Source organism: Acinonyx jubatus, chromosome B2, assembly GCF_027475565.1.
Source record: "Acinonyx jubatus isolate Ajub_Pintada_27869175 chromosome B2, VMU_Ajub_asm_v1.0, whole genome shotgun sequence".
Classification (NCBI taxonomy): domain Eukaryota; kingdom Metazoa; phylum Chordata; class Mammalia; order Carnivora; family Felidae; genus Acinonyx; species Acinonyx jubatus.
In genome coordinates, this window is record NC_069385.1 from 131,883,837 (window position 1) to 131,897,167 (window position 13,331).

At 41.1% G+C, this 13,331-nt stretch overlaps 1 protein-coding gene across 1 annotated transcript; it reads left to right on the forward strand.

The window, feature by feature from the left end:
- The first annotated feature begins 286 nt into the window (after nucleotides 1–286).
- Nucleotides 287–12,928, forward strand: PAK1IP1 (PAK1 interacting protein 1). Its single transcript, XM_015068944.3, has 10 exons — nucleotides 287–453; nucleotides 2,671–2,836; nucleotides 6,473–6,593; nucleotides 6,669–6,743; nucleotides 7,261–7,313; nucleotides 7,709–7,854; nucleotides 7,949–8,046; nucleotides 10,380–10,479; nucleotides 11,437–11,556; nucleotides 11,949–12,928. The coding sequence occupies exons 1-10, from the start codon at nucleotides 370–372 to the stop codon at nucleotides 12,147–12,149; spliced, it is 1,164 nt and encodes a 387-aa protein (XP_014924430.2). The 5' UTR covers nucleotides 287–369; the 3' UTR covers nucleotides 12,150–12,928.
- Nucleotides 12,929–13,331: the final 403 nt, after the last annotated feature.

The following is a 13,331-nucleotide window of genomic DNA, read 5'->3' on the forward strand; positions in this document are numbered from 1 at the left end:
ACCGGAAGAGGTCCCGGCCTGTTCGTGACGTCACGGAAATGAGGGGCTTCCGCAGAAGATGTCCCGCCCCATTCCCCTTTAGACCTGCCTACCTCACAGCCACCTAGAATATGCCTGCTTGCCCCCAACATTTTTCTCCTCGCCGTGAGAACTTCCTCGTGTGACATCCTTTCTTTTTTTCCTTTTGGAAGTTCCGCGTGATCTTCGAGCGCTGAAACCGCTTCCACGGAGGCAGGCGCCCTAAAGGCAGCCCTGCGCCCATGACGTAATTTGAGCGCCGACGCAGGAAGGACCCCACTTGCTTTGGCATCCGCTTTTGTCACTGTCTCAGCTGAGCGGCGCTGGTTGAAGAGGCACGTGTGCTGCTGAATGGAGCTGGTCGCTGGTTGTTACGAACAGGTCCTTTTTGGGTTCGCAGTACGCCCCGAGCCAGCTGCGGGCGGCGACCACGAGGTAAGAGTGCGCGCCGGGAGGGACCGCGGGAGGAGGGGCGCGGGAAGGTCTGGTCGGGTTCCCGCACGGCCGTGGTAAGCACATCATCACAGGTAAACACACTGATCCCTTAGGGATTAATTGATGAATCAAACTCAAACGTATAATTTAGTTTTTTAAAACCTGGAGTAGGCATTTTCGTAAAACGAGATCATGTTTGTTGGGTTTAGTAGACATTCTGGCCACGGTGCAGGAAGGAAGCTGGCAAATGAGTCCGTTGACAGCCGGTGTACGCGTTCAGGATTTAAAGAAAGAACAGTTCGCTTTTACCGAGTTTTTGTCCTTGCATTTGACAAAATGTTAGAGCTGGGTCGGGTTAAACCTCTCGTTGATAGTGTCTCCAGTTCATTCAGTGTTTTTGAACCCTTACCACGGAGCCGTTAATTTGTAGTGGAGGTGCAAAGAAGCCAAAGGAATGGGTACAGCGCTAGAGAGCTTGCCGACATAAGGGCAAAGGAGACAAATGCGTGGAGGCAAATTACAACAAAATAGAAGTATTTTTACTGGATGTGTGAGCAGAAAGGTTAAGTAAATTGCCGTTAGTCAAACAGATAGGACATACCCAGGATTAGAAATAAGATCTCTTAACTTTTAATCCAGTAGTATTTTTCCCTAAGCAAACCTAAGTATCTCCTAGAAACCCATTCTTTTCAGTACTTCTTTGTGAAAAAGTCAAGGTGTCAGTCTTGAATTAACCAGAAAACTGGAGGGATATAACTTGAATAATTACTTTGTCTCCTCCTGCTTATTAATCTTTTTGGCTGGAAGGTGCCATCTCTTGAATGTTAAAGATGATGCTATTGTGTTCTCTTTGTAATAAAGTCACCACATTGTTCCAGACACGTAGTGGTCTTCCCAGCAGCCTCCTGAGGCAAATACAGTTATCCCCATGTTACAGATAAGGAGCCTGAAGTTGAGATAGGTTAAGTGACCTGTGCAGTGCCACACAACTAATATTGGGAGACCTGGGACTCAAGTCCCTAGGTGTCTCTGAAACATGAAGCTCTTATACTACCCGCTGCTGCTTCTAAACCGAGACAGACCAGAGCTCAGATAATCAACATTCTTTCTGTAAAGTCACAAGCAAAGATTGTCTTTGATTTATGGTCATAGCAGCCCCTCAGGAATATTGTGCCTTTACTCAAAAGAGGCTCCCTTGGTCCTGATTGATGGAAGGACTGTCTGATGCTGTAGTTACTTAGAAATTAATTTGCAATGACACATCTTAAGTGTGTTCAAAGAAATCTGATGGATTCTTCTTCCGTGGTTTGATTTGCTAATACTCCTTTTTTAAAAAAAACTTTTAATGTTTATTTTTGAGAGAGACAGAGTGCAAGTGAGGGAGGGGCAGAGGGAGAGGGAGACAAGAATCCGAAGCAGGCTCCAGGCTCTGAGCTGTCAACACAAAGCCCGATGTGGGACTCGAACCCACGAACCGTGAGATCATGACCTGAGCCGAAGTCGGATACTTAACTGACTGAGCCACCCAGGTGCCCCAATTTGCTAATACTTCTTGATGCGTCTCCCTCAGTTTGAGGTGTGTGTATGTATTCAGCTCTCTTATTCCTTGCACTCAACCAGTTTCACTTATTTGGTCCACAAGTTGCATATCAATAAGCATAGAGTTCTTGAGATCTCATCATTGGTCATTCTCTAGGGCTTATTTTAGTACTAATGGAGATACAGTGTTTATCCCGTTTATTTTTCTTCATAAGACTTGTCATTTATACTCCTCTCTATGTGATACCATATTTATTTACAGTTTGTCTCTGCCACAGGGATGGCAGTTACATTAGAATTACGGCTTTCTTTTCTTCACTGTTACATATCAACTGTCCAAAATGATGCCAAGCACATAGTAGTCTCTGAACATTTGAATGAATGAATAGTGAAGTTTCACCTATAAGTACATATATGAAGGAGTTAAGGATTGGAATAGGACCTTAAAGTAATCTGGTCTCCATAATTGTTTTGGAGTCTTGATTGCCTTCCTGTCTCCTTGCTGCCTGCCTTTTTTAATTCTCAGGGTCTTTGTGTTTCTTAGTCTGCTATCCTTGAATAGTTTTTTTCGCAATTTGTAAGTATCCACTGGTAGTTTTCATGGATTGTGGAACCACTTATGTGTTTCTGGAGAACTGTGATGTGATTGTGACACTGATTGCGTGTTTTACTCTTCAGCAAAAATGGACTCCTGTGGCTGACTTCACTCACCATGCCCACACTGCCTCCTTGTCAGCAGTGGCTGTAAATAGTCGTTTTGTAGTCACTGGGAGCAAAGATGAAACAATTCACATATATGACATGAAAAAGAAGGTAGACCATGGGGCTCTAGTGCATCACAACGGTAAGAAAATTATATCCTTTAAGACAATGGTGAGGCGTCATTACTTGACAATTTGACTTGAGTTGAACAACTCATTAAGTGCCTATTACATAGTAGATTCTGTGCTAGGAAATACAGAAATGAAAAAAAACATGTCTTTTGTTTTTAAGTTCTTCACGGTCCATATTGAGAGACAGAAGGGGGGCACTTAACTGCATCTGGAGGGAGTGGGAGGAAGCAGAAAGTTCCCTAAAATGACATCTGACTGAATTATCTTAGAAGAGAAGTGCCAGTTGTTAGCCAGGTGAAGTTTTCCAGGTGGGAGAGAGGGCATCCCAGGCAGAGCAGGAAGTGCACAGAGCACAGTAGCAGCCTCATGCTGATGGCTGACTTCGTTGAGGGAGTACCACGTACCCAGCAGTTTGCCAGTAAGGTACAGTTGCATCTTCGGCTTCCTAGAAGAGAAAACCAAGACTCAGGATGTTTTGTGAGTTGCCCATAGTCACAAAACAGTGGAACTGGAACTCAGGCCTAGGTCTGGAGCCCATGTCGTTAACCACTGGGTGCATGGGGACCTGTAAGCAAGTCAGTATTACGAGAAGGTTAGAACGGAGGTTAAGGTGATTGGGAATTAGACAGGCCACGTCCTGGATGGTCCTTGAGAAGAAGAGGTTAGGGATTGAATGGTAGGGAGGGGCGGTGTGGGCTTGAGGAAAGTGCTGGCACCTGGCATACAAGAGAGATGCTGACCAAGGACAAGCAGAAGGACTAGTGAGAGTCTGCCTGATTGAAATTGGAGGCTGTGGCCCGAATAACATCCGTTTGCACTAAGCTCCAGGCATTTTTGTGGGGAGCAGAAAGTTACCCGGTGCCCATGCAACAGAAGGATTGATTTACAAAGGATTTTGATGAAAGATGGTTTAAGTTGTCAGTCTAGAGAAAATGGGGTGTTAAGGGCCTGCAGATCTCTGAAATAAAAAAGCAGGTGGAGTGAATGAAGGGGGCAAGAAGGGGCTGGTGAAAGGTGAGGTTGCAGGCAGGGAAGAGATTCTTCAAGAGTTGTAATGTGGAGCAGCTCTAGGTGGTAACATGTCGTGGGTGTAGGTGCGAGGGACTGAACTAGAGAAGAAGCAAAGGTCACTGGAGTGGAGGTCAGGGCCTGGTGATTCTCCAGTCATGCTTGGGTTTTCCACACTGATGGTGAAGTTGTCCAGGATAGTGGTAGGATTTAGGAATAGGAAGACTGAATAGGTGTGTGTTTTTCCAGTGTTGAACATGATTCTGTTTTTATTGTATTTTCCCAAGGCACAAAGAATGAGGTTTAACACGTGTTCCAGGAGAAGGGAAATGGAAAGGAAGAACTCAAAATAGTAGAATCAGATATGTGCTTAGTTTGGGAAAGCTCTGCTCAGGTTGTTGATTTCCTGCTATCAAAGGGAGATAAGACAGCTACGCACTGGTTTCTAGCAGTAATTTAGAGTGTTCAGTGTCTTTCTCAGATGGTCCTTAGCTACTTTGACAAGTTTTTGCTTTTCAAGAGAAGCTAGACTTTGAGTGAGTTCAACATATGTTCTTTTTCCATTCTGCCTCCTATTCCCAGTTCCTACAAGAAAGTCCTCTCTCCCTTAGGTGTGGAAGAAAGAATTTAAATCAATATGGTCTGCCTAAAGCCATTGGTACAGGTGTTGCACAATAAGGATGGGACTTACTTAGAAGGAGTTTGGATGGGGATGAAGTATGGTTCCCAACTTCCTTCATTCTTTGTATAACTCCTGTTTATCTAACAGTTGGTAATAGATAAGATCTTTACCAAGGTAGGAAATAAGTTGATAGAAAAGAAAATGGGCAAAGGTGGCTAAAGACTCCCACTTTGATAAAGTTGTATGTTACCCCATATATTTGGGGATGGGGCTGGGCGGTGTGCAAAATTATATTCATCAGAGATCTTTTAATCTTTCCATATAAAGGACAAAGTAAAGGACTCACCAGGAGGTGGCAGGTGAACAACAGTGACCCAAGGGTTCATATTCTTATTTGAAAAGGACAAGATAGTAAATATTTAGGCTCTGCGGCCATATGGTCTCTGTTTTGATTGCTCAGCTCTGCTGTTGCCGTGCAGAAAACAGCCATAAACATTTGGGAACTGAACAAGCAAGTCTGTGTTCTGGAAAACTGCATTTATCGAAACAGGCCACCAGTCAGATTTAACTTAGAAACAGTAGTTTGTTGACCACTGAGCTATAGGAAGAGTAAGCTGATGGACACAAGCATTAAAGGATAGGGAGTTTTATTTGAGGGTCAGGGTATCATATGTTGTCCATATACAGGGACTGCTTTTGGGGGTCAGAAGAATGCTGGGTTCCTCTATCACCTTAACCTCCTTCCAGCGAGGTTAATATTTGAGGGCATAGAACATGTTTGTCTCTATATCAAGAGCTGTAGAAGAAATTCATGGGAGATTCAGATTTTAATTTTTGGGCAGAGGGGAGTGGAGTTGTTTGTGAAGAAGTTGAAAAGCTGTAGGAAAATTTGTGAACCATGCAAAGGAGATTACAGAAGGCATAGTCGAACAGTAGAACAGTTTATAAAATTGTTTTAATAAATTCTTTGTGTTTTAAGATTTAAAAAATTTTTTAGTTATTTTTTTAAAGATTCTATTTTTAAGTAATCTCTAAACCCATTGGGGGGGGGCTCAAACTTACAACCCTGAGATCAAGAGTCATCTGCTCTACCAACTGAGCCAGCCAGGCGCCCCTGTAATAAATTCTTAGGACAGTGAATGAAAACTGTAGAAATCAAATAGAAAACAGCTCTGGAGTGATAATAATTGGATTGTGGATGATTGGGTAGCTAACTAACTGATTAGAAAGTAATAATCATTCCTCTCTTCTCTTTCAATAAAGAAAGAATGGGAGGGAGCCAGGGTGCCTGGGTGGCTTCCAACTCTTGATTTTGGCTCAGGTCAAGATCCCAGGTCTTGGGATTTAGCTGCATTAAGTGTGGAGCCTGCTTGATGCTCCTCTCTCCCACTTGTGTTCTCTCTCTCTCTCTCTCTCTCTCTCCCTCTCTCTCTGTCTCTCTCCCTCTCTCTCTCTCTCCCTCTCTCTCTCCCTCTCTCTCTCTCCCTCTCTCTCTCTCTCTCCCTCTCTCCCTCTCCCTCTCCCCCTCTCCCTCTCTCTCTCCCTCCCTCCCTCCCTCTCTCTCTCCCCCTCTCTCTTAAAAAAAAAAAAACCCACACAAAGCAAAAACAAAAACCAAAACAAAGAAAAGGGAAAGGAAAGGAAGAAGTCATATGGTTGTATATCTTGGTTTGTTCCCCAAATTAGCTGGTTTATTAGTTGGTTTTGTTTGACTTCTGCTCAAATAATCCTAGCCAGCCATCTCCTAAATTTATGATTCTGGACCCATAGAGCAAGTAAATGAACTGATTAGCTCTAGTCTGTATCTACAACTAGAGAAATTCTGTTGAAAGTATTTGCACAGCCTTGAAATTGTATGTTCTGAGATGAAAAAATTAATTTCTTCACCTAAGACTTTAAGGTTTATTTCACTAATGCTGACGTTAGATTTTTACCTACCACAGCATAGCCTTCAAACCAGAAATGGAGCTTGCATTCAAAGTGAACATTAAGTTGGTCTATTTCGGTTTTTCCACAGGCACGATAACTTGCCTGAAATTCTATGGCAACAGGCACTTAATCAGTGGGGCAGAAGATGGAGTCATTTGTGTCTGGGATGCAAAGAAATGGGAGTGCCTGAAGTCCATTAAAGCTCACAAGTGAGTCTAGCCCTTTCCCATTGGTGGTCTCCAGGTACCAGTCAAGTTGGGGGCTAACTGTTGGTTTCCTTGTAGAGGACACGTGACCTTCCTTTCTATTCACCCATCTGGCAAGTTGGCCCTGTCTGTGGGTACGGATAAGACATTGAGGTAAGTCATAAATGCCAAGAGCATCTTTTCTCAGTTGTGGTCTTTGTTCTCCAAGTACAACAGCAGGAACCTAACCATCAGGGTATTTTTTACTACAATAATTAGATACACTTCTGTCTTGTGTCCTGGCTGTCAGCTACTTAGAGATACTGCAGTAGAAGGAAAAGCTGAAAGCCAGTGAACCTTTTCATGACGGTAGAGAAAAAAAAGGACAGACTCTGTTCAGACATACACATTCATTCGGAGTTGGGAAGCAAAGAGGATGGTCCTAAAAAGCAATGTTTTAAGAGGTGAAACCTTTTGAAAATATATTAAACATTTTAAGTAGGTGAAAGGGGTGTGGGAATGGATGCATTAATCTTGCTTAATGGTAAATATTTCCAGTGTTGTTGTAAGAAACATGACAGTTCCAAATAGCGGCATCTGTAGTAAATTGTCATTTGAGTAAGTGTTCATTACGCTTACCTTTACACCTAGTAAAAGTCACCATGCCATAAGTGAACTTCCTGTTTTGCAGAACATGGAATCTTGTGGAAGGAAGATCAGCATTCATAAAAAACATAAAGCAAAGTGAGTACTTTTATTTGGAATGTTTTTTATGACTTGATGGAATATGAATGTAGACACACATTCTTGTGTGCGTGCGTGCTCACCTTTGTTTCCCCTGCATGATGATGGTTACCTCCTAGAGCAATGCTTTGGGTTACTTTTCCCATTTTCTTTTTTTTCCCATTTTAGAATGGGATTCTTGTTGTGACTGTGTCACCTACCAGCTCTCTGACCTTTGATGATTCTTTAATCCAGTTTATTTTCTAAAACTTAACTTGCAAAATATGCATCAAAAATTTCTTACGAAGGGTAAATAGGACAGTGGATGTGAAATGCATGGTACAGCTATTTGCTATTTTTGTTATTACTCTGATCATTGTTTATGAAATAAAAAAAGCTTTTTTTTTAACTTGCAGATGCTCACATAGTTGAATGGTCCCCAAGAGGAGAGAAATATGTAGTTGTTATGCTGAATAAAATAGATATCTATCAACTTGACACCGCATCCGTTAGTGGCACCATCACAAATGAAAAGAGAATATCTTCTGTTACGTTTCTTTCAGTAAGTGATGAGAAATCAGTGGTGGAATCTTAGTGTATATGATGATGGTTGCAATTGTTGATAACATTCCGGGTATTCTTTTTCTCTCTTCTAGGAGTCTGTCCTTGCAGTGGCTGGAGATGAAGAAGTTGTAAGGTTTTTTGACTGTGATTCACTAATGTGTCTCTGTGAATTTAAAGCTCATGATAACAGGTATTTTTTTTTCCTTGCCAGTATCTATGTGTATGTGTGTATGTAAGTGTAGAGTCTCCAGTAAGTGTCACGTATGCAATAGTTTCATAAGGTAGGGTACTTTCCTACATATATATGATTTCTGGAGTCTGAGAGGATGGTAGAAATGTCTTGGCCTTAGTGCAAAAGTAGGGAAGTTGTCATCAGGACTAGTGATTTGCACAAGATGTTTTTCCAATAATATTAGGCTTGGGGCCTAAAATCAGTCATATTTGAAGAGGAACAAAAAAAAACGATCTTGAGCTTTGCCAGGATCTCTCTTGTCCTTTTATTTTATTCCTCTTTTCCACTTCTCCCTGTGCACACTACTTGTTTTCCTGCAGGAGAAGTATGTGATAGCAATGACTTCTGTTTTATGCCACTCTTTCTTACCTGTCACTGCTCACTGTATCTCTGTGGGTAGACACTGCCGTTCAGAGTAAAGGCTAAGTGACTTGGCCAAGGTTACCCCACTGTTGGGTGCTGGAGCTGGGATCCAAACCCAGTCCTGTCTGCCTCTGCTTTTTCTACTACAATTTTGGGAAGGGTGATAATGCACTGTTCTACTTTAATGTGCTTCATTTACTTGTCCTTTTATGTCTTAAGTAAGCCCTAGTTTTTACTTTCCAAATAACAGTTTTTAAGAAATCTCTTGGGAATACTCAAATACTGCAGTGTACAGGCCCTGGTTTTCCCCTGCATTAGGAAGTGTTCATTCAAGGCCATGTCAAAGGTACTTAATAACACTAGTACACTTAAGCTAACACTTAGGATATTTGGCTGTTTATTCATTTAACAAGTATTCATTGAGCATCCATTAAGAACTGCACTTAGTATTTAATGATGAATGGAAAAGACAAGAAGTTGCATTTAGTGGCTCTAGTCGTAGAGCAACAGACAGACGATGAACAAGTAAGCAGGTAATTAGAACAGGAATAGAAATGTGTGCTTTAAGAATAACAGACATAACTTGCACAGTTTGATCCAGAAAGGGGGAGGGGGTAGGACTTGAGAGGGGTAAAAGGGAGCCGTTTCTGAAGAGACGAGCGATGGCACGCAATCACCTGAGGGAGGAAAGAGCTGGATGTATTTTAACAAGAGATGGAAGAACGTTGTGACTAGATCAGAGTGAGCCAAATGGTACATGGCCTTGTAGACTGGTGAAGAGTTTAGATTTTAGCTAAGGGCCTTTGTAGATTTTTTGTTTCCTACTGTGGAAAAATGTAAAGGCCAATAGACCAGTTTAAGGAAGCAACCCCCATAGACCCACCACCCAGCTTCAGCAGTTGTCAGTTTATGGCCAGACATGCTTTATATATACCCCCATACCCTTGCTCCTCTCCTGTGTTATTTAAAAAAAAATTTTGGGGGGGGCACCTGGGTGGCTCAGTCGGTTGAGCACCGGCTTCAGCTCAGGTCACGATCTCACGGTCCGTGAGTTCAAGCCCCGCGTCAGGCTCTGTGCTGACAGCTCAGAGCCTGGAGCCTGTTTCAGATTCCGTGTCTCCCTCTCTCTCTGACCCTCCCCCAATCATGCTCTGTCTCTCTCTGTCTCAAAAATAAATAAACTTAAAAAAAAAAAAATTAAAAAAAAAAAATTTTTTAATGTCTATTTTTGAGAGAGAGAAAGAGCCAAAGTCATGATTGGGGGAGGGGCAGAGAGAGGGAGACACAGAATCCGAAGCAGGCTTCAGGCTCTGAGCTGTCAGCACAGAGCCCGACATGGGGCTTGAAACCACGAACGGCGAGATCCACCCAGACACCCTTATCCTGTGTTATTTTAAAAAAGATCCTAGTTTTGTAGGATTTTAAGCCTGGGAGTAACATGATTTGATTGATAGTTTTAAAAAATTGTTAGCAAAAATGGAAGCAGAGAGACCAGTTAGGCTCCCTGGGAATCCAGAAGAACAGGGGTAGTGGCTTAGACTAGGGTGGTGGCATTGGAGGGGGGGTAGAAACGGGTGCGTAGGAGGAAGCCCGTGGTTCGTTTCCGTTGTCTTACTTGGCTCTTCATACTGAACTTGGAATATCTTGAGGTGAAGGACTTTAAGTATCTTTATGTCATTTGTGATAACCTAATTACTTAGGGTTATCATGATCATCTTTTCAACTTTTTAACATATGGTTAATAATCCACTTTATCTTAGAACTTAGACCCTGAAAATGGCGCACTGACTGATGGGGATGTGAAGCACAGTTCTATTTTAGCACTTGAAACATTGAAAAATTGAGAGATTGTGTGCGTAGAAGCTCTACGATGGTACTGTACTATCTGGAAGAAAGGATCCTTTATGGTGTTAATATTTCTATTTTAGGATAAAGGACATGTTCAGTTTTGAAATTCCAGAGCATCATGTTATTGTTACAGCATCAAGTGATGGTTTCGTCAAAATGTGGAAGCTTAAGCAGAATAAGGTTGGTGTCTTAGCACAATGTGAATGCGCTTTAATGCAAGTCTTTACTATCGGTATTGTTTTGAGTTAAGTGAGGTGGAATATTTTCCAAAGGTCATAAGGCAGAGATCTTTAAAAAAACCTGAGATCTCTTCCACGCATGATTGATACTCATAGTTTTAAAGTTAGGGTTCCAAGAGCCACGGTGGGGGTTGGTGTTTTGAGTCACAGCTGGCAGGATACGAGAACTCGTGCTTTTTCAATCAGAGAAATGCTGCTTTCTTCTCTTTTGTGTGTAGATTGGTGTTCTCTGTAAGATTTTGTTAGATAAAAATGCTGCCATTACTGGGGTGCCTGGCTGGTCGGTAAAACACGTGACTCTTGATCTCAGGGTTGTGAGTTTAAGCCGCATGTTGGGTGTGGAGCCTATTTAAAAAAAAATACTGCCATTACTAAAAACTCAAAAATTCCTGATCAGTAATCTTAGAATAGTTTTGAACCAGATAAGTGGAAAATTAAATCCCTTTAGTGGTCTCACTCTTAACAGATTTTCTTGTTTTTACTTGTTTTGCTTGGTTCTCTTATAAACCCATTCTACAAATGTGGTTTGTCGAATGTGTGCTTTGTGCAAGATTCTTTGTTAAAACCTAGAAATGAATGAGACCCAATCCTTTTCCTTGGTGAATTTACAATTTCTGAATATTCAGAAAGTGCCTTGCAAAGGGCATAGTCAGACCAAACATGGATCAAGATAATGGAATTCTTCTATTTTATTCTCAAGAAAATATAGTAAGTTTTAAATTAAGTTCACTCAGGGGTGCCTGACTGACTCAGTCAGTAGAGAATGCGACTCTTGGTTTTGGGGTTGTAAGTTTGAGCTTCACGTTGGGTGTAGAGATTACTTAAAAATGTAAAATATGGAAAAAGAAAAGTATTTAAAATTCCCCCATGTTAAGAATTCTTCTTTCTTCTGTTTTAGAAAGTTCCTCCATCTTTACTCTGTGAAGTAAAAACTAATGCCAGGCTGACATGCCTTGGAGTGTGGCTAGACAGAGTGACAGACACAAAAGAAAGCCTTCCTCCGGCTGCAGAGCCTTCTCCTGGTAAGTGAAAGTGATTGTTTTTTAATAATTTGTTAGCTCTTGAATTGTTGAGGTGGAGGACATTCAGATAACTTCACTTCATCATCAGGTTGTGTTTATTTCAAGAAGGAAAAAGCAGTCTTTAAATGCACTGTCTCGGGGCACCTGGGTGGCTCAGTCGGTTAAGCGTCCGACTTCGGCCCAGGTCATGATCTCACGATTCATGAGTTCGAGCCCCGTGTCAGGCTCTGTGCTGACAGCTCAGAGCCTGGAGCTTGCTTCGAGTTCTATGTCCCTCTTTCTCTGCCCCTCCCTTGCTTGTGCTCTGTTTCTGTCTCTCAAACGTAAATAAAATATTAAAAATTAAATAAATAAATAAATAAATAAATGCACTGTCTCTTGTGTTTTAGTAAGTAAAGAAGAGTCCAAAATCAAAAAGGAAGCTGGCAATGTAGTGCAGGAAGAAGAAAGGCAGTCCAAAGCTAATACAAAGAAATGTGGTTTAACTGATGACAGTAATAAGCCAACGAAAGGAAATAGCCTGGTGTCAACCAAGAAGAGGAAAATGGTAGAAATGTTGGAAAAAAAGAAGAAAAAAAAGAAAATATGAGTGATACAGTCAATCCCACATTCCTTCTATGAGAAAAACTTACTAGATGGAATCATTCTTTTCAAATGTGCCTGCCTCCCCTCCACGAGTAAAAGCTAGAAATTTCTTCTTTTGGAGAAGATGTACAGCTTAAAAAAACAGACAAACACATTTAGATGTTTTCTATTTTTATTTTTTATTTTTAACAATGGTAAAACAATTTTTGGTAGGCAGTGTTCTATTATATATTATATATCGTGATATATAGTATGTTAATGTGTAATATATAATTTTTACCATTGTATAAAGCAAATAAAGATCTTAAAATATTTAGTTTAAAATATGCACAGTTTTGAACACATTCTTTACCAGAGATAGATAAAAAAGTTGTTTTTCAGATTTTTCTCCTAAATGGGGGAAGAATAAAACTTAGCCTTCCTTTGGCTTCTTCAGATGATTCTAGTACTTTTAATGCAGATTTTGATCCTTTTCGTAACCAAGGTATAAAAATATTTTCATACCAGTAAGTATATATTAAGACCAACTCAAAATTCATGGACACGTAAAATATGTATGCATAAAGTGTATGCTTAAATTCAGGGCTATGTCCTTAAGAAGGTTCTTAGATTGCCAAACCTCATCAGACTACTCTGCTTCCACGCTGTGGATGAGAAGATAATTGAAGGTTTGGAAAATGACATTTTCAGGGTATGTTGTTTCTTTTCCCCCATCTGTTTCAGGCCAACAAAAACAGTCATTTAGTTAATCCAATAAAGATAATCTTAAATTCAGCCTGTTAATTATAATCTTGTCATCTCTCTCTTCCTTGCCCCCCCCCCCCCCCAGTAGATTCCTGGGTATTTTGAAAAGACACATTAATAGAGGATTCATAGATGTGAATTAGCTGAAATACCTAAGGCTGACAGGGGAATCCCTCCTGTTCAGGCAAATTAAAACATCAAGCATTTGGGCACTGGAATTGCCACTCACTTCACAGGAGGAAATCATCTAGGAAGTGAGCCAGAATCCGTGTCTCACATTTCAGGCTACCTCCTCGTTAACTTCAGGCCTAAAAACAAAGATGAATATAGATTTGGGTTTTTTGTTATGTTTTTGTTTAAATAATATTTTTTAGAGCAGTTTGAGGTTTGTTTATAACAAAAGGGAGAAGGTGCAGAGATTTCCCATGTACCTGCTGCCTCT